Source organism: Vidua chalybeata, chromosome Z (assembly GCF_026979565.1).
Source record: "Vidua chalybeata isolate OUT-0048 chromosome Z, bVidCha1 merged haplotype, whole genome shotgun sequence".
NCBI lineage: Eukaryota > Metazoa > Chordata > Aves > Passeriformes > Viduidae > Vidua > Vidua chalybeata.
Window position 1 is genome coordinate 22999130 of NC_071570.1, and position 21723 is coordinate 23020852.

Sequence of the window (21723 nt, forward strand, 5' to 3'; positions counted from 1 at the left end):
CTAAAACCTCCTCTGGAATTGTTAATATTTCTCCAAAGAGTGACTGTTCTGGAAAAACTTATTAGTTCCATATACCATTCTTTTTCTCTGTAAAGCAACAAGCAAATTCACAGGATTTGAATTGTTGCAGCAAGTATTGTGCTGTAAATCTATGCAATTTGCAGTAGGGCTAAGGCTTACCAGTCCCATTTTAACACTGAGGTTAAGTACAGGTAATTGTGTAACATAATATCTCCTGCTTGGGCAACTTATTGCCGTCTCTATGCCTGGTGCAACTGGAACATTTGGAAAAACAGCTTTAAAGTTGAGCTGAAAAAGAATAAAGCTTTTCATTTTTGAAATTGTGACAATACTTTCAAATTTTTATTTAAGCAAATATTGGAAATCGGAGCTGTGGCACAAACTTGAATCTTTAAATAATGCAAGCTTTATATTTTCATTCTAGTGGCTTTTAATTGTAGTTTGTACATTTCACCTTTTGGATCAGTGGCACTTTGTATTTTGGGTAATTCTATTTATGAAATTTCTAGTTTTTTCATTACATAGTGACAGAGGGGAGCAAGGTAAATTCTTTCAGGTCCATATTCCTTTTTCTAACTTGAAATGCAAAAAAAGTTATTTTATTTCACATCCTATTGTTTTATTTAGGATTGCCTTAGCTGCAAGTCAAATTTTGGAAAGCTAATAAATTATAAGAATGGCTTCACCCTTTCCCTTCCTCCCTCTCTGGCAACTCCCAAAGTTGTTTTTTTTTTTTTTGATGTATCAGTTAAAGATAGCCATTTATGTTATGAAGGGCTCAGGAAAGACTTCCAGGCTTATTTTTTTTTTTCCAGTTGTTGTCTATTTTGCTTTAAAGGGAAATAAAACCTTATTTAGGAAAAAAAATACTTTATTTTTTCAAAGCATGTCTGACAGATTACAACAAAAACAAAGTACAGTAAAAAAATTACTCACATGACCTGCAAAAGTTAACAAAACAGTAAGCAAATACAGAACCTCTGTCCAAGTCCTTTTTGGGTCCAATATACATTCTTCATACTACAGAGGTAATGCCCACTTTACAGTGGCATCAGATGAAGTTTGTGAAACCATTTTAACGCAGTCACTAGTATCTGCTCTCTTTATATACCAGCTTTTGACACAGTTTTATTTTCCTCCAGACACATGAAGGGTAGTCTAAAATCAAATATAAATTTCTTCCCTTGTGTCAGGAGTTCAGCAATAACTTCAACAGGTTTGCTTGAATCTACCAGAAGCCTTTCATGGGTAAATATATACAACCTGGTAGAAATTTTTTTGCATCTGTCAATCCATCCCATACAGCATTATTGGCACTTTAAAAAGGGAGCAGATGCACAAAATATGATGGTGGAACTGAATATATTTTTCTTTCTCAAAGCCTACAGCTATTTTTGCTACTTCTAACAACTAATTGTGAGCCATGTGTACAGCATGCCAAACAAACCTAAAAGGAATATAAGTGATAAGTCAAAAGCTGCCATGGAAGTTTCTCCTCCCATGCCCATGTTTGCAAAAGAGGCTAAAATAAGTTAGTATAGGCTGTGATCTCTTCTACAGTATTCTAACATTAGGAAAAATAAAAGACAGATATTTCATTCTTCCTTTGAAACTGCAATCCTGAGATGAGCTCAGCTGGTTAAAGCATGGTACTAATAATGCCATGGGTCATGGGTTTCATCCCTGTATAGGCCATTCACTTAAGGGCTGGACTCAGTGATCATTCTGGGTCCTTTCCAACTCAGACAATTTTGTGATTCTGCGAATTTAGTAAATGTAATCAGGAGTGGATCATCTGACAAATTCTACACACATACAATGTATAAACAAAGAATTGCTGTCATACCTTTAATTTTCATGCCAATATTATCTCTGCAATTACCTCAATAATCTAATATTTCCATTATGATCATTTGTTTCTCAATGCAAAGCTTGTTTTTGTTTTCCCTCTCTATCTAGACCTTTCAGAAAAAGCTATGAGTGAAATCAGTAAATACATAAAACCAGAGCACTCACCTCATTAAGGCTTGCGAGCACAATGACATGAGGCACTTGTGTCCCATTCAGTGGAATACAGTGCAAAGAGTCCCAAGTCAGCTGAGACTCCAGAGAGCCACTCCAAGCAGCACAGAATACTGGCATTGCATTTATAAATAGCACAGATCTAAATAGTCTGAAGTCATCTTTATTGTTTACATGCAGTGGGCTTGGGTAACCCTGCACTGGAATCATCACAGGTCTCCATACGCCAGAGTAAGTACAGAGATAGGTGGGATTTATTAGATCTTGGCAGCATTTTCTGTCTTTCATGGATGTGAAATCTAAAAAACTGTAGATGTTTTTTATCTTATAGTTTTACTAAGGTTGCAAAATCCAATGCCAACACATGTCATTAAGACTTTCTCCCCGCCTGTGTGCTCTTCCTCAGCGGTCTTTGTTTCAATTTTAAACATGATCTGGAAGAAGCTTCTGAGGTGTCGCAGAAACTCAATTCTGAATGAGAGAAAATAATACCATTTAAGAAACAAAGCAGAAAGTCCCATAGCATTATGTACTAACACAGATTCCAGCAATGAGCATGGTGAATGAAATAAGAAAATATTGCTTAGTACAGAGAAACAGGGCTACAAGCTCCAAACACTGTTCTCACTTGTGTTGTAGAAGTAGTTAGTGAACCCTTCTGAAACCTCTGCAGTCTCTGTATAAGCAGAGAGAGGAATGGCTGGTAATACAGCAAGACAAAATGGTGAGGGAAAAAGAAAGAAAGAAAGGAGAGAAATGTAGCTAGGCAAGTTATTTACTCCTGATGCTAATTCTTCATCAGGGCTATATGAACCCCACACCAACCTGTGATTCTCCTTTCCTCTGCCCAATGTTTAAAGCAGAAATAGAACATAAACAGGCATAGCCAAAATATTGGGTGCACACTTTAAGAGAGATCCCAAAGCAGATGTTTGATTTCTGACTGATTACTGTCTTCTCCACTTCTCAGTTAAATGTTTCATTAGGATTACATTCAGAGTCAGAATTCTTCCTGTTTTCTCATTTTCAGGAAAAAAAAATCCTTTCATAATTTCTGACAGAAAGGCAACAAGAAACTGAACAATCACACTGATCCTAAACAAACACTGACTGGAGGGTGAGTAACACGAAAAACTATAAAAAAAGAAAAAAACCCAAAAACACCCAAGAAAACATTTATACTGGCTTCTCCGAAAGAGGGAACATGCAATTGCACCAAAAGACTACAAAAGAAAAATTTTAATTGCTTCTGACAGAAGTTTGGACTCATCCAGTCATGGCCACAACCAAGTCTGCAGGCTTGAATAAAGATTTAATCTCCTCCAGCAACTGGTATGCGCCTTTCTTAGTTTAAAGAAACGGAATGTGGACATCCAGTTCACAGATTGGCTTGTCTGCTCTACATGCTGAAAGCATAATTGCAAGCTAATCACACATACATCATTACAGCAAATCAAGAGTAAGTATCCACAAAATGGGAAGAAGGAGAACAAAAGCCTAAGCCTGTCCCCACTGTGGCATCATGAGGACTCTGAAAGCCTCTTGGCAGCTCCTATTCACAGAAATTGTGAAGAAGTACAAGGAAAATTGCAGGAGAAAAATTGCTTTATACACTTCAGCTGGGCATGCTGCTATTCCTGCACTCAGATATATGCATGGGAGAGGAGGAAAATGGCAGGAGCTGGAAAAAGAGAGGTCGTGTCACCTATACTGGTGTGTGCTTGGGATGATCTTACTTATCTCTGGGACAATCTGCTAAATACCTCTGCAGGGTGAATGTGGGAACATTGCTCCCAATGCTATGTATACTTTCTCCTGCACCTTCCTGGACTGATAACTTGCCTCAGCACAGACACCGGCTTTCTCATTTCTCAAAAGGACTAACAGCTGAAAGGAAGAACTGAAAAGCAACTTTTCTTCCATGCCTCCCCAGCTGCAAGGTTTCTGGTTGCAGCTATAGTAGGCAAATGGCCTTAGGCTGGCACGAATGCTTCAGTAAAGTTGACAGACAACAAGCTCTGTATCAGCCTTCTTCTTAGCTGGGTCCTTTCACAGACTCTGTCAGTGTGACAAGAAAGCAGCCAAGCCCAAACAGCACGAGTGGCATGCTGAACTGCAAGGAGGACACAAAATACACTGTAAAAATTGCAGAGGCCATATAGAGCCAGAGACTCAGGGAAAAATCCTAAAAGGTGATCAGGAAACTCTGCAACATGTTGGTGGGATCAGTTCAGCCCATACCTCTCTTTGCATGTAGCTGGGCTACCCTGCATCTCTGCCTCTTCTCCCTTTTGAATAAAGGCAGAGTGAGAAAAATATCAGCCCCTCTATACATGGGAAAGGCTCTCTGGGGTGCGAGCAAGGGGAAGGCTGTCTGGGGACACCAGGGGAGAATGTAGAAGTAGCAAAAGGCCAGGTTTGTCTTGTACCAGTGGAAGCACAAGTGGTACTAGCTCTGAAAATAGAAGAGAAAGAGGCAGGAAAGTAGGGGTTTGAGACAGAAAGCAGGAAAGAAATGCAGAAAGCTGTATTAGCTCTGAGGTTGGTCTGGCTCGCAGGTGAGCACATCACATAATAGTGCAGGCTGCGCCAACCACACAGGCACAGGGTGGAGGACTGAGGGAGGGGATGAAAGGTACAAAGAAGGTTTATTTTGCTGAAAATTTACTCTCTTGTGTTCAGGCAAGAACAAGGCAGCAGCCAAACAGAGCTGCTCCTTAGGTGCAGAGACAGCTACATGAGTCACATTGGAAGCCTTACAGCCAAAAACAAGAGTAAGAGGCCTGTTTATTTAAGTGCAGTCTTTTCCCCAAAGCCTGCTAAGAATTACCAAGAAGTACACAAGAACTTCACATATTGGGCAAAGCAACCAACTAACAGACCAGTGTGAGAGAAGAGTTGTGCACCAGCAGCGCATTCTTGGTTCAGTTGCACTAGGGCGCGCACAGGGCTTTACCTGCTAGCAGTGGCAGCCCCAGCACTGCTCTCCTGAGTCCTGCCAGAGACTTTCCCAGGAGACAGACTGAGGAACTGGGGGTGGGCATCCCCAGTCAGGAGAATAACTGAAAGTGTCAGCTTGGCTGGGCAGAGGCACCCTAATCCCACCTCTTGAAGCCCCTAAACCCTTGCAAAGCCATGGACTGGGGCACTCAGGCTTTTGGGGCACAACAGGCTTTCCTGTTGCTGTCCTTCACATACCCCTGGTTCATGCTCATCCAGCTGCATGCAGACAGGTCTGTCCTGCCAGACTGATCTCTGTGAGTTAGTGGGATGGCCAGCACCCTGCATTTGATTTTAAGTTCAGCTTGACAGAAAGGAACTTGCTTCTGTGAAATATGAATACTAAGAAAGGGATAATGCAGAGCAGCTCTGGTCATGCAGTCTGTTAGCCCCATTGCCACTCAGGACAGCCCTGCTCATGGTGCTGCCTGCATTTCCATTCCCCATTGTTAGCTGAGGCAATGGATATCTCCTGTGAAAACAGGAAGTTTCCTCATTCAAATGGACATGTTCCAAAGCATTTTGTCCAAATGGGATGCTCTCAGCAGCCAGCTGAACTGTCACATTCACGCTATATTATGCTGGACAAGGAAGCCAATAACATAGCTTTTAAATAACTTCAGATTCTGTAGGGTGAAAGTGTTAAATACACCTTTCTGTGACAAAGAGATGTCACAGCTCTGAAAGAAAAGAAGGGACAAGGACATGGAACATGACAATACTGCAATTTACTTCATAAGCTTGTGTATCCAATGAGCTGCTTGGGAGCCAAATTTACCAGTCCTTTATAAACAGCCCTAGTTGAGGGCATAAAAAGCCCTAGTTGTTGAAAGCATAAAAAGATGCATTCTATCTGAACAGATCCTCACAGGATTGATGAGTCACAGATTCTCAAAGAATCATAGATATTACAATGTGCTGCTTCAGTATGTGTACTCCTGACCTTTATCCCTGCTGCATACACCTAGCTTGGAAGAAGTGACATCCCACCAACTTGAACTCAGCCTGCTTACAAAATAAACTAGTCAATTTGCTTGATTTTCACAGAACAAAAAAAGCATAAAAATTTTAAAAATACTCACAATGACAAGTGATTGGATTGTCTCATATGCTTAACTGCACACTTCAAACCTAATATCCACCTAATATCTACTCTTCTGAAACCTTCCACATGAATACTTACTTTACAGGGGTTTACTTCCCCTTTGTGCAATGGGACACTTCCCTGTCTTCCCCTCAAAATCTGATGAATGTTATTTCCAAGGTATCAGGAGCTGAGAAGAGCAGTTAGGTAATTTTTAGCTCTCATGTGATGGCACCACCATTCTTCAGTTATCACAGTACTGTACCTTTCACGTATACAGCACCGGTACCATGATAACCGAAAAAGGACAGTTCATACTCTTATTATTTGATGCCATTGCCAGATAAACAAACCTCCCTTTATCTGACTAAAGAATAACTGCTCAGTCTCTAGAAATAACTGTGATCTAGTAAATCCCTTAAAAGTCTGAGAAATTAAATTTTTGATGAATTGTTTTGATAAATTTGTTTTGATAAACTGTTTTTGATAATTTGATAATTTTGATAATTTTACCTAACCAGTTACTCCTAGACCTCAATTAGGCCACTGCTGTGAAAGAAATAAGAAGTATTTTTATAAATACATTAAAAACTAAAGGAAGGCCATGCAAAATCTCCATGCCTTACTGGATGTGGAAGGGAACATTGTCATCAAGGAAGAGGAAAAGGAAAATCTCCATCATGTAGCATCAGTCCTGGCTAACTGAGCAGGTCCCAGAGGACTGGAAGTTGGCCAGTGTGATGCTCATACCAGCAAGGTCAGAAGGAGGACCCAGGGAACTACAGTAATAGCTCATGGCTTTGATGGGTATCCTCTTCACTGGGTAAAAAATAGTTTGTATGGCTGGGCCTAGAGATTAGTGGTGCATGGAGTTACATCCAGTTGGTGGCCAGTGACCAGTGGTGTTCCCAGGGCTCAGTACTGGGGCCAGTTCTGTTTAATATCTCCATCAGTGATGTGGATGAGGGGATTGAGTGCACCCTCAGTCAGATTCAGATGACACCAAGTTGGGTGGGAGTACTGGAGGGCAGGAAGGCTCTGCAGAGGGATCTGGACAGGCTGGATCATGGGCTGAAGCCAGTGGTGTGAGGTTCAACAAAGCCCAGTGCTGGGTCCTGCCCTGGGGTCACAACAACCCCAGGCAGTGCCACAGGCTGGGGCAGAGTGGCTGCAGAGCTGCCCACAGGAAAAGGCCCTGGGGGTGCTGGTGACAGCAGCTGAACATGAGCCAGCAGTGCCCAGGTGGCCAAGAAGGTCAATGGCATCCTGGCCTGTACCAGCAATAATGTGGCCAGCAGGAGCAGGGCAGGGATTGCCCCCTCTACTCAGCACTGATGAGGCCACACTTTGAATCGTGTGTTCAGTTTTGGGCCCCTCACACCAAGAAGGACATTGAGATGCTGGAGCATGTCCAGAGAAGGGCAACAGAGCTGGGGAAGGGTCTGGAGTACAAGTCTTGTGAGGAACAGCTGAGGGAGCTTGGGGTGTTTCACCTGGAGAAAAAAGGAGGCTCAGGGGAGACCTTATTGCTCTCTACAACTGCCTGAAAGGAGGCTGTAAACCAGTGAGGGTTTGGTTTTTTCTCCCAGCTAAGAAGTGACAGGATTAGAGAAAATCGCCTCAAGCTGCACCAGTGTAGGTTCAGGTTGGACATCAGGAAGAGTTTTTTCACTGCAAGGGTTGTTAAGAATTTAAATGGGCCACCCATGGTGGTGGTGGAGTCACAATCTGGGGAAGTGTTAAAGAAACAACCAGATCTAGCATCACTAGTTGAGAAATAGTCCATTAGTTCAGTCAAAAGTTGGACTTGATCTTAGACGTCTTTTCCAACCTTGATAATTCTGTGATTCTGTAACCTGTGTTTACAACTAGCAATATAAGAAATTAATTTCTTTTCTATCTTCTGAACAACTACCAGCTACAGACAAAGCTTTAGTAAAAACTGAAACTGAAGGACCAGATAGAATTTTGCTGCCCAATAAAACCTTGAAATAACACATAGCTCCATGAATTGAAGTCTTAAGCTGTTTCATAGGAAAAATTCTAGAGTTTGGCTAGCCATTTGAAATACAACAATTAATGACACAGGTACAGAGAGATCATTAGGGAAAATATAGTAGTGTACACTAAGCAACAAAAAGCCAACTGATGTACACATACATTCCAGGTCAAGAATCATCAATAAACCCTGTCTCTGCAATTCTCAGAAACAGGAATAATATAGAGCAGTAAGGGACTCATTTAACATGTAGAAACAAACCCTAGGCAAGGTTGTCTTACACCAGTTGTCTCATTTGAAGTCAGGTACAAGTTGTTCTATTTGTTACCACTGGCAAAGTCTTCCATATATAAGAATAGCTGTGCAATAAAACTAGTGAATTAAAACAAGACTGTGTAATTAAACTGAACAAAACAACTTACGTGTATGGAGACAGAGGTCCCAACAGGACTTTGGAAACATCCCGCTGTCCAAGGGTCATAAGGAGCAGAGCAAGGCTCTGATTTGTTGAATCTACACAGCCTCCCTGCAAACCAAAATGTTTTAATAATTAATCTCTGTACAAACCAGAAATTTGGATAGGAGTAGCATAACAAAGGCAAAAGATACACTTAAAAGCGTGAAATACCACTCCCAATTTTTAAGGGCCAAGAAGATAAAAATCTAGATTTTTTTAACAATGACAAATTAATTTCACATGGCAGGCTGGGAAAAGAACAGAACTAAAACAAACCCCATAAGAAGGTCACGTTAAACATCCCTCCTAATCTGTTTTAACATCTCAGAATGTAAACACTGAAGAATTTTTTGCAGTAAATTGAAAAGAGGTTTTAGTTTTAGTTCACATGCATCTGAAGATCCATGAATTCCAGCACTTTATGATAATAGTTACATTTAGACAAATAGTTCAGTGTTAGCAAGTGCAAAACAGCAAGTTGAAAGTTATTTAGCACTTATCCACAAAAACCCTTGCTGCCAACTTTTGCGGGTTTACACTTGTAAAACATTTCCCCTCCATAATTAAAATAGAAGATTGTTTTTATTGCTAAGTGGAAGAGCCATACATAAAATTAAGTAGAACCACACACACTCTTGTACATATTTGACTGTAGTAAATCATATGAAACGTAAATTGTTCTGTATGTGGAAGGTGTTTACTATGATGCATACATTAATTAGAACTGGAAGGCCAGAATTAGAAATAAGAATTGTTTACAAAGCTGGAATATAAATTTAAAGGGATACTTTCAGTCAAGGCTGCTGTAGAGAGCAGCCACATGAAATCTGTGAACAGTTTTCTGCTGCATGAGGCCTAATGCTAAGTCCTCTGAATAGGCTCTCTGGGGAGACTGAAACTAAAACCTTACCTTTTTAAAAACAAATTCTTTAATGAGGTAAACTGACAGCTACCTCTGTTGACAAAGAAGGTAACATATCATAATTTCAAGACATAACACTATCCAAGAAGACGAGGGAGAAAATATATTTTGGACTGCATAGATTAAGAGAATCAGCCAATGTGACAACCTCAGCACATTTACTCAGTGAGATGCAGAAAGGGAGAGCCTTTCCAAGGGGAAATACTGAAAACTTAATTTTCAAGATGGCCTTGCTTCTGTGTGACAAGCCACAGCTCCATTCTTCTGAAAAAAAGTCTGTGCATTACATGCAATGAACTACAGCACAGTGAAATAAATAGCTCTATTATGTTCACTACCATGACCCAACTCCTAAAACATACTCTTACAGCACTACTTGCCCTCTTAACTGTGTGAACTTGTCATACCAAAATGAAGTTCACATACTCAACCTAATGCTGCCTATAGGACTGATAAAAATTTTGCTTTATCTTGAGTGAACAGAATTTGCTGGTGCAATCTAAAGCCACAGATCGCACCAGTTATATTTGCCAATGAGAAACACATACCAGAAGCAGATAAGAGTTTGGTAAGGAGTATTCCTGATACTGGACTTTCTGTAGTTGTAGTTTGGTTAGTAATTCAAAATGCTCCTTCTTACTTGGATGAAAACTTCACATTTTCTGAGCTTGTTTCGTTTCTCTACAGCCAAAAACATTATAAAGTATCTACTTTTATAACCCGATTTGTACAAAAGCTTCAATCAGCATGGAGACAAACATATCCTAAGAAATAAATCAAAACACAATGCACCCATCATATCTTAACTGCTTACATAAGCTCCCTTGCTGCAGTGAGTCAGTCATCTCCAGTACTGCTGTGTGGTAGCAATCTGTTACGCCCATTTGTGGCGGTGTCCCCCTAGAGGCACTCTATGATCTCCTCAGGAGTTCTCATTAGACATTGACCTTGATTAATGGCTCCTGGGCAGTTAAGTTCCTGTTTAGCTTACTAGAAACAGTCAGCTCCTAGGAAGTTCTGCCCAACAAACAGCTGTTTTCTAATGGACAGCCTTGGAACATTATTTTTATCTAAATCATAGCCCAGGTGGAACAATACTATTGTTACTGCACCTTTTGATGAAAATTCCAGTAACAACTGACCCAGATTGTGGCCAGAATGGAGAATGACAGAAAGTTAAAGCCAAGCATCTCACAACCCTACAGGCAGTAGTACTAAGTGAGGGTCTTTGAGTTCTCAAAGGCCAAAGCAGGCTGCACCAGCACCTCCCTAGAAGTGGTACACCTCTTGAAACTCAACAACACTCAAGTCTTCAGTACTTGGAGAACAATCACCAAAAGCTGTTGACAGGACCTGCGCTGATACATTCAACCCTCAAAGCTTAACCCTTCAAGTGTTTACAGGTAGAAAGCCATCTGACATATTTTACTAAACCTGAGGGGAATTTTTAACCTTTTTATATACATCTTTATGTCTATGTGTGTGCATGTATGAATTGATTTAAATATACTACAGCAAACGTAGTATGAATGTTGCCATCTCTTAATTTTCAACTAAGTTACTACTAAGCTTATAGAAAATCTTACTGAATCATTTTGTAAATGTTAGTCACAGAATCACAGAATGGTTAAAATTGGAAGGGATCACAGCAGGTCAGCTGGTCCAACCTCCCTGCTCAAGCAGAATCGCCCCATGTAATCCATGGCACTGGATTACATCCAGATTGTTCTTGAGTATCTCCAGTGCGTGAGACTCCACAACCTCTCTGAGCAACCTATTCCAGTATGCAACCACCTGCACTGTAAAGGATATGTAAAAATATCTTCCTCATATCTAGGTGGGACTTCCTGTGCATCATTTATTTCTGTTGCCTCTTGCCCTATTGCCTAGCACCACCAAGAAAAGCTTAGATCCTTCTTCCTGGCACTCTCCCCTGAGATGTATCAATAAGGTCCCCGCTCAGCCACCTCTTCTCAACACCAAACAGGTGCAGCTCGCTTGGCCTTTCCTTGTAAGAGAGATGTTCCAGTCCTTTAATCATCTTTGTCATCTCCTCTAGATTGCTCTAGGAGCACTATGTCTCTCTTGTCCTGAGAACTGAACACAGCATTCCATATGTGGCTTCACCAGGGCTGAATAGAGTGGCAGGATCAACTCCCTCAACCTGCTGTCAGTGCTCTTCCTAATGCACCCCAGGATATCATTGGCCTTCTTGGCCACCAGGACACACTGTTGGTTCATGGACAGCGTGTTGTCCCCCAGGATACAGAGAGCTATTCCCCAGTGGGTCAGTTCCCAGCCTCTGCTAGTACCCAGGGTTGTTCTTCCTCAGGTGCAGAACCCTGCATTCACCTTTGCTGAATTTCAGGAATTTCTTCTCTGCCCATCCCTCCACCCTGTCAAGGCCCTTCTGAAGGGCTGCACGGCCCTCTGGGGTATCTGCCACTGCTCCCAGCTTTGTGTTGTGAGTGAATTCACTGAGAAGACATTTGTGCATTTGTTCAAGTTATTGGTGGAGAAGTTAAACAATACTGGACCAGTACTGAACTTTGGGGACACCACTAGTGACAGGCCTCCAGCCAGACCCTACGCTACTGACTATGACTCCTTGGGATCTCTCATTCAGCTGGTTCTTAATCCACCTCCCTGTCCACTCATCTAATCCACACTTCCTAAATTTGTCTATAAAGATGTTGTGAGAGACAGTATCAAAAGCCTTGCTGAAGTCAAGGTAGACAATATCCACTGCTTTTCCTTCATCCATTCATCTTGTTGTTTCATTATAGAAGAGAAGCAGGTCAGTCAAGTATGATTTACCTTTAATGAATCCATGCTGACTACTCCTGTTCACTTTCTTGTCTTCCATGTGGATAGAAATGGCCTCCAGAAACATCATGTATTGATGTGAGGCTGACTGTCTGGTAGTTTCCTGGGTCCTTCTTTCCCTTTTTATTCCCAGTGTGGTATTTGCTTCCTTCCAGTCCTCAGGCACTTCTCCTGATCACCACGGCATTTCAAAGATGGTTGTAAATTGCCCACCTTGGTGTCTATCAGCTGTCTCAGCACTTGTGGGTGCATCCCATCAGGGCCCATGGACTTGTGGATGCCAGGTTTGCCTGACTCCAACTCAGTCCTCCTTAAGCAAGGGAAAGTCTTCCTTCAACCCTTTCTTCTCCCTAGTCTCCTGGGTCAGAGATCCCTGAGGGCTGGTCTTGTCAGTGATGACTCTGCCTCCTCTGTATCCTTTGCTAATAGGGCCCCACTTTCATTTAGTATCAGACTTATAATTATCCTTTTTCCTTTTGTTATTGATGTATCTGAAAAACCCTTTCTTGTTGTCCTTGACATTTTTTGCCAGTCTTAATTCCAGGTGGACCTTGGCTTTCCTTGTCTCTTTTCTACATACTCTGACAACCTCTCTATATTAATCCTAGTTACCTGACGCTGCTTCCAGTTCCTGTGAATTTCCTGCTTACCCTTGATAATGAGAGGAGTTCTTTATTTATCCATCAGATCTCTTGCCCTTTGCCCAATTTCTTGAACATTTGGAAGCATTGCTCTTGAGCCTGAAGGAAGCGATTCTTGAATATCAGCCAACTCTCTTGGACCCCTCAGGGTCTCTTGGACCCTGAGAGGCTTGTTTTCATGCCATTCTCCATTAAGATCTCCCTGCAGAAGCTAAAGTTAGCTCTCCTGAAGTCTGTGGTTGTCTTGTGGAAGTCTGTACTTGCTGCCCTGCTTTCTCCTCATCTGATGAGGAGATGAATCATGAATTCCATACTCTCATGGTCACACCTCCAGCAAGGCCTTCCCTGTTTGTTAGTATCAGTTGAGCAGCACACCATTGCCTGGGGGATCCTCCACTACCTCTGTCAGGAAATTGTCATCCATCATCCATGCTTTCCAGGAACCTTCTGGGCTTTGTGTTTCAGTGTGCTGGTTCTGCAGCAGATGTCAGGGGAGTAAAGTCCCCCAAAAGATCCAGGGCCTGTGACTTGGAGGCTGCTTCATGCTGCCTGTAGATGGCCTCATTTACTTTCTCCTCCTGATCAGGCAGCAAACACCCTTACTAGTCTGCCCTTTTATCCTGACCCATAAGCCCATTGTCCTCACCAAGACAGAGTTAATACTGTCAGGGCTGTCTCTCCTGAACAGGGTGTAGCCCTTCATGCCAACATTCCAGTAACATGAACTATCCCACCATGTCTCTGTCACTGCAATAAGATCAAAGCCCTGTGACTGCATGCAGGTCTTTAGCTCATCTTGTTTGTTCCTCATACTGCGTGCACTGGTGCACATGCACTTATAGAAGTATTTGATTGTGTCAGCATTCCAGTAGTCAGTGATTAAATGCTGCTACATTCTTTAGACAAACTGTTGATCAAGTCTGAGGCTACATTTTGCAAGGGATCCACTTCTGTGACCCAGAGGGAGGACCTCCCTTACCTCTTTTGCAGCCTTATCATTTTCCATCCTTACCCTTTTTGCATTCCTGTTCTCTGCATACATCACTGTAGATTCACTCTAACCCAATTTTTCTTTGCATGCTTCATCTATGTAATAAGCAATAGTGAACTTTGCCATCAAAATTTGTGGCACGTCAACAATTTATACAAAAACTTACTTCTGACAATACTTTTGCCAGAGATTTAAGTGATCTAAACCACTCATTTGCAACACCATTCCTACAAAGGCAGTTCCCAGACAGTGACATTAAGTGATTGCTTGTAATCTAATGACTGAACAGTAACTTCTGCCAAGTGAAGGACTTAACATTCCCAAGGAGGCCAAGTTTTTTTCTATCAATCCACCTGCCACTTACTCAAGAGTCAAAAATTAGAAACAACCCTCCCAAAAGAAATGGGATGGGCAAAGTCAAAGCCAAGGTACATTTGTTCCAAAATAGCTGGCACTCGTTACCAATGTAGAATGCAGCTTCTAGACTGTATTAATTCAGTCTATGGCAGTTTCTCTATTATTGTTTACACTGACTACAGAGCCAGATCCAGCTAGTTGTGACAATTAGACACAGATCCCTTAAAATCCCATCCACTTTTAAATGTTGTACAAATACTACAGCTGACAGGTACATACAACTATCACAACTCTGCGTATTGGACAACAGTGTTTCAAAAAGGTTTTTTTCTTCTGAGCTTGAGCCCAGCTTTGATTGGGTGTTAGTTATATTTTGGGATACACACAATTTCCTCCCTTACCTGTGTGGTACATATTTGCAGGACTCAATAATTTGTTATGCAAAGGGTAACAAATTATTGCAGAGGGCTTGTATTTTGGTTTTTGGGATTTGGGTTTTTTTCCAGAAGAACAGAGCAAAGCCGTACCACACTGAAGTAAGACCATCTCGAAAATTAAGCCATCAATGAAATCCTTCACTCATTTTACCTCTAGTTCAATAAAACAAAGAGCTTTAGACCTCCTGCCCCTTCAAGGTCCCCTAGCAACTCAGCCTTTCTTCACTGAAGAGTTCAGCCTTAAATAGGTACACGTACTCCCCTATTTTTCATGATTACAAAGAATATAAAAATTAAATCCTTTTCTGGTTCTTCCAGACTTTCCATTCTGCCAATTACTCTCTACATAAAGCTTCCATAAACAATGTCTTTCAAAGACAAGAGTTAAAATCCTTACTGGCCTTCTACAATTAAGCTTCAGAAAGAACTGCATATGGATTTGTAATGACAATGCTAGTCAGTCACTCCATTGCCCCCTCTTGCAGAGCCACTGCAATTAAGGCACTGTGCCACTTACTATTAGTCTATTAGCGCTGACATCTTTCCATCAACAAACGTGCATTTAAAAAGCTCTGCTAATTCCAAGATTCATGCAACCGATTTAATATATTTTTGAATGCTTAGTAAAAGGACTTTTAGCAAGACTCAAATCAGACTTCCTAGGTGGTAAACTTTACACAATGGCAAGCACTTTACAAAATGTCCTTGGACCCCTTTCAACAGTAACTTCAACTCCAGCAGATTTGTGGGTGACCCCAACACCTTTTACAGAGAATTACCTCTAGTGCTTTCAGGGTGCCCTTGTCTGGTCAACCCTCCCTGGCTCCCACAGCATAGTATCTACCAGTAAAAACACAGATGATGAAATAATCCCGTAAAGAGAAGATCTAAAAACAGGAAAAGAAATTCTCCCTTGAGCCCTGTATTCAACAAGTAGGTGGTGTAAAAAGATGTGGGACTTAAAAGATTGCCTGTTCAGAGCAATCTATTCTTGCTTTTTCAGATTTTTCGTTTCAATAAATATCTTACCTAGGCAAAGAAACATAAAAAACCTAAACAAATACTGTGCATTTTGCAACATGTTCCTATATCCCCTCTGTGGTCAAAACTAAATCAAACTGACCTAACAAAAAAACCAAAAAAGATCAAACAAACTAAAAATCACCCCCCCCCAAAAAAAAAAAAAAGTCCGAAAACGAAACACCCTAAAAAAGCCCATCCCAGAACAAAATACAAACTAACCCCAAAAAATACAAAACAAAGAAGAAACCTTATCTTTCAAAATTCAGGCTAGCACTGTATGACCACGTGTGTCATACATAAATTCAAGAATGTGTTCCAAAAACTACATAACAAAACCCATCATATTGCCCATGATGGAGGGAGAGGGGAATGCACTAAGTAATGACTAAACACTGCAGTGAAAAAGTAGCACAACAGCCAAAAATGCTAGCAAACTAGAACTTTTCCACAGTAAGCTGCTGTAGTGAAGGACAAATACACTGTACACTGCTCAGCATTTTTCAGTCACTTTTGGACAGAAGTCACCCACACATAAAGGAGTCTTCCAGCAGCACCAACAACACCATAGCAAGCCACACCAACAACACCATAGCAAGCCACAGCTAACAGCCTCACTCACTCACTCAGATTCTGATCTTCAAAGACACTGAAACCTGACAGGCTATTACTTTATGATTCAAAGACTTTGTCTTCCTTCTCAAACTTTTTTTCAAAGACTTGTCTGACCCTGCTTCCTCCTCAAACTTTTTTTCCTGTTGTCTTAAGATCCTCACTGTCCTTTGCAGAATTTGACTCATCATATTCAAATGGCTGCCATACACTAATGCAGAAAGTTACTCACTTTAGGCCTTTCCAGTCTTCTTTATTTTGTAAATTCTCTGACATCTGGACAAATTGCCTCACTAGTTCTAACCTATCAACTGCTAAATGGTTTCCAAAGGAAAAAAAAAACTTATTGTTGCTGATAAAAGTATGTGGAAACTGGATTTTTGATGTCTCTGAACATCTGACTACCAGAAGTTTTTCAAGACAATGACTCAAACAAATGTACCAAAAGATTTTTGTAGTTCATGACTGAAATAAAAGTAACTACATGACACTACACAACTGCAGAAACAGATAGATGTTTCTATCATTAGCTGCGACTACGTTCTCCACACAGGCCAGACTTTCAAATACAAGGGGTCTAGATTGTACCCAGCAACCCAGGAAGAACATTTTGGTGGTGGCATTTCTGTGAGACAAGAAGCCTGGGCTAGAAAAGTCCTTTAGCAACACGGTTTATATGCTGAATAAACAAAGACAAAGCATTAATGGAAGACTGGAAAAAGTGGCCATTCAAACAGATAAAAGATTTACAACAAGGAAAGAGAAAAATAAAATGGGCACAGATGAACTATCTAATACACATATGTATATGATTCATGAAGTTGAGGGGCTTTTTTATATTTAACTACATTCCCTAATATAGAATCTCAATAATGGCAGTTTTAACACTTTGCAAAGTCACATAGGTTATTACAGTTCAGAGTAACTACTTGTTTTTTTAAATAATGAGCAAAATTTGTAGATGACTGCCTCCTAAAGGCCAAGCATGTTTTATCATTGCTAAAACATAGTTATTTAAACATTGTGGAGAAACAAAACAAAGCACCTGGAAGGTTCTTTATTAAATTTGAAACTCATCAGGGTGCTATTTGCCAATCATTTGTAACACTGAAAGCTGCTTATCCACTAAAATTCTTGCCACAAATGAAAATCATTTTGATAAAGGAAAAAATCTATGCTGAAGAAAACTGTGATGTACTTAGGATTCCTAAGTAAACACCATCCTAGCTCCCTCCCAACAACCCATTAAGGCAATATCTTCATACAACCTACAATTCTCAGCACATTTGACTTTGTCATCATCACCACAAAGTGGTCAACCTGAAGCCTTGCCAGGATTTTTTCCCCTTCTGCCTCTCCTATGTTCTTCCACTCATAATGTCCCATTCCAACCACTAGTTTAGAAGCACAGACTATGTTACCCATCCATATTATTTAGAGGAGTAACAGCCCATATAAAGCTAACTGAATTCTGTTGCAGACAGAAAGCAACAGAAGAAGTATTTGCCACTCTCGTGATTCATAATAACACATATCAGATATTAGAAATAGCATGCTCCAGTAAGTTATTATACTGTTAAACGGAACCACGCAAAACTACTCTTTACATGGACAAGAAAGACACTGGCAGCATCAGATCATATCTCTGCTTGGATCTGAGCCTGTCTGAGGGTGCCACCAAACCTATTCCTTTACCTATTTTATCATCTCCTTCTCTTACACCTATACACACATACACAAAACATATTGGCCACTTACTCTGTAAACCTCCTCAAGCAGTAGCTTAGCACAATTCTGGCCCAGTTCCTCAGGAAGCACAGCTGCTCCCTGGCCCTGAGGGTTTGAGGCTAGCTCAGCACTGAGAATAGTGCCATTGATGGTTTCTGCAGTAAGGCACATGCCAAAACCTGGTGATCTGAAAGAAAGTGAAAATATACATTTTATTTAAGGACAAAATTGGAGTAATGAGCCAAGAACTTCAAGTCATAAACAGTTCCTCCCAAAGGATGACAAACGTCCTGTTTGATACAATAGATTGATGCTGGAAAAAGAAAATTAACAACTGTACTTAAAAGTCAAACCCACTACCAGTTGCCACAAAACCGTCTATGTTGGCTTTTCCTGAGCCAAACTCTTTAAAGAGGAAAATGAAAAAGAAAATAAAAAGCCATACAAACCTCAGAAATGTTTGGGTTTTTTTTAAATAGAAGAGGGTACCTTTCACATTTATTTAATTTGTGTTTCATAAACATTTCGAAGGTATCTGATGTTTCTTCTTTGTGACATTCAAAACCAAAACTACCTTTCTTTAAGACTTTAGCTCTTTTCCCTGGAAGCCGCAATATTTAGCAAAATTAGACTAATTAGTTAGTATCAAGGATACTGCTATCATACTGGATTCATCTTTAAGATGAATAGCACAACACAGTAGCATCAGAAACCCAGCCAGCCAGGTTGAAAGTGATTCAGTTCCTCTTCCCATGCTATTGTTTATCCCTCTGCATGAGCTGCATGTAGTAAAAATAATGTTGCTGCCTCTAATCATTTTACTTTTTAAATTTCATAAACAGATGAAAACCAAAATTGAGACCCCAAAACTACAAACCTCCCAGAAATATTTTTGCAATTCTGATTCTGTTAACAGTTTGGAGTCATTAAAGTTACAATCCTGGCATATTAAATATGATGAAGGATGGGAAAAGACAAAAAATACTAAAAATTTCTTCAACAATTTCCAGGTTCATAAACTTTTGAATCTAACAAATTTTAACGAAATATTTCAAAAAAGCAGAAACAGTGAAAGAAAACATGAATGCCTGCATTTGAGTATACAGGCAGAATACGATCAAATGAGTTATGCAGAATCTTTCAACCTCAAGGAAGAAGACTACAGAGATGACAGATACCAGCAAAATTGTCTGAATCATATCCATCACTTCTGTGTTCTGTCGCCAAACAAAATCTGTGGAAGTACAATAAATTAATTTTCCACTCCTCGCTAGTGAGAGGACACTCCTTCAGCCATTCCACAGAAGACAACTTATACTGCTTTAACACTTCCTTAAAACACCTCAATCCCATCCTTAATATTACCATTTCCATCAGAAGGTGTACAGTCAACCTTGAATCTTGGTTTCCTAAACATATCATGACACCTTTAATCCTAATCTCTCTTCAAAGCAACAGATTTAAAAATGAACGAAGCTCAAATTGGCTTTAGTGGCAGTAGTGATGTATTGCAGTCCTTGTTTAAGAAAACACACTTCTATCCCTGTTATGTAAGTAAAACAAACGTATCTAGTGAATCATCCATTCTTTCTTTGTGAGAAATATTTATTTCAAAACAACAAAATAGAAGATTGTGATCTAAAACTTAGTAAACTTAGACCAGAACACCCTATCAAACTAACAAATGCAGAATTACATGTGTGTTTCCTGTAAATTCTGGATACTCACTTTCCAGAGCTGACCCCCTTCATATGATCTGTATAGATATAGATGTCTGGGAGGAATTTATTCAGGATGCCTCTTGCAGATTCCACCATTCTGTTTGCCATCTGTGGTGACACTCGGACAGAGTATCTACATTTCTGAGCTAAGAAATCCATTATGATCACAAGAAAAAATTGAAAGCAGAGATTGACAAAAGTGAAGAGGCCCCAGTGCAATATTTCAGAAAACTTGTGTTTTATACATCTATTCATAGGCTTTTGTCCATGTTCCTACACCTAGAGAACCACATGCCTGTAAGTGCTTTCTACAGTCTTTTCATTGATATATCTTGAAGTGAAGTACACAGAAAATGTGCTGAAGAACAGATTACGACTAAGTAAACATCTATCTTGAAAATGCCCTTCATTGAATTTAAAGTGCTGTTTTGTCATCTTGTACTTTCTTACAATGGAGGAAGTACCACATGCTCTGTTCTTCATGTTTTATTAAAACATGATCCTGAGTGAAGTTTCTGTGAATTAGCAGCAAAAAAATCCTGCCTTTCTGTTTCTATTAGGGAGAAACTGGGAAGATTAATAAGAAATTAAAGACAAATGTTCCAACAAAAAAAAAATTAAAAGGCTCTAAGAAAAATATCTTTGCTATCTCCAACTATTTTGCAGTGTTCTGAGGCTATCAAATTCGCTAGTTCTCTAGTCACTCAACATCTGAAAGCTCCAGGAAAGAAGTACCTACCACCTTACCACCCACCCCAACCCACCTCCTCACAGTACATAACAGATGAACAGCCTTTCTGATCTTGTACTCAGGTGCTGCTTCAAAGAAACTCCCAAAAGATCTTCAAATGTACAAGGCATATTATGTTTTAAATCCAGCCCAACTATAATAGAGACTCACACTCTACTCATCTGCGCATACATTCATAGAGCAATGCGAAGAAATACACTCTCAAAACTCCCAACTGGAAGGGATGAATTTCCTTTTCTACGAATTTCTATAGCATCTCTTGTGGAGTAGAAAAACCCAAAACTTTAGGATCTTAGGGCAAAATCATTAAAAAATAATCAGAAATTGGGTTGTTCTGCACAGTTGATGCACTCAGTATTTTGGATTATATAAAAGGCTGCTGTAATACGATCTCCATAGCTGTGAGAAAGAAGATTTACTCAGATGAATCTTGGAAGAACAAAAGTACACATGAAAAAGACATAAGGACTTATCCTTCCAGATGTTTTGTATTCTACTGCCGTGAAGGACCACTTAACAGCTAAACTAAAACGAGTCTGCCTCTCACCATGCTTAAAGGCAAACCTATACCCCTGAGAAAATGCCCAGGAAAGCCTATACCAAGGTAGAAGTTCAGAATTCAATCAGATACATCAGTCAAAGTGGTCCAGAATGGTGATGTTAACGTTAATTTAGAACAATGGCAAGTAAAGTCACTTTATCTGGATCATTGCTTCCTCCTTGTCCTAGGGTGGCTGTATGATGCCTTTATCCCCAATCGTCTGCCCTGTTTATGTTGAAGTCTTGTTCCAAGAGTGAAAGGAGGAGGGAAGAAGCTCAGGGTTTGTTTTCAAAAACTCACTCCCTCCTCCACATTCCTGCTCCGGGTCGGTGTTGTCTGCAGACGGACGGACAGCGAGACAGAGCTCTCCTTTGCTTTTTTCTAGTTAGTTTTAGCTAGCTGAGGCAGAGAAGTTCCCTGGACTGTGGGTTTTTTTTCCCTTTCTCTGGATCTGCTCTGGACTGAACACCAGAAGAGCATCAGCAGCTCACATCTGTGGCCCAGCGGGCCGGGCCTGGGCCGTGGCATTGCCAGCGCTGGAAGGACTGGTCAGAGACTGAGTGAGCTGAGCTGCAGCCCGGGGGGATTTGCTC

At 40.5% G+C, this 21723-nt stretch overlaps 1 protein-coding gene across 1 annotated transcript in view; it reads right to left on the reverse strand.

The window, feature by feature from the left end:
• Positions 1-871: 871 nt before the first annotated feature.
• RCL1 (RNA terminal phosphate cyclase like 1) overlaps positions 872-21723 on the reverse strand; it is a 33601-nt gene continuing 12749 nt past the window's right edge. The window contains exons 6-9 of the mRNA XM_053932771.1: positions 19846-19971; positions 18148-18304; positions 8549-8652; positions 872-2514 (exon numbers count right to left, since the gene is read on the reverse strand). Of these exons, the coding sequence (XP_053788746.1) occupies positions 2364-2514; positions 8549-8652; positions 18148-18304; positions 19846-19971 (538 nt within the window). The 3' untranslated portion in view covers positions 872-2363. The remainder of the gene's footprint in view (positions 2515-8548; positions 8653-18147; positions 18305-19845; positions 19972-21723) is intronic.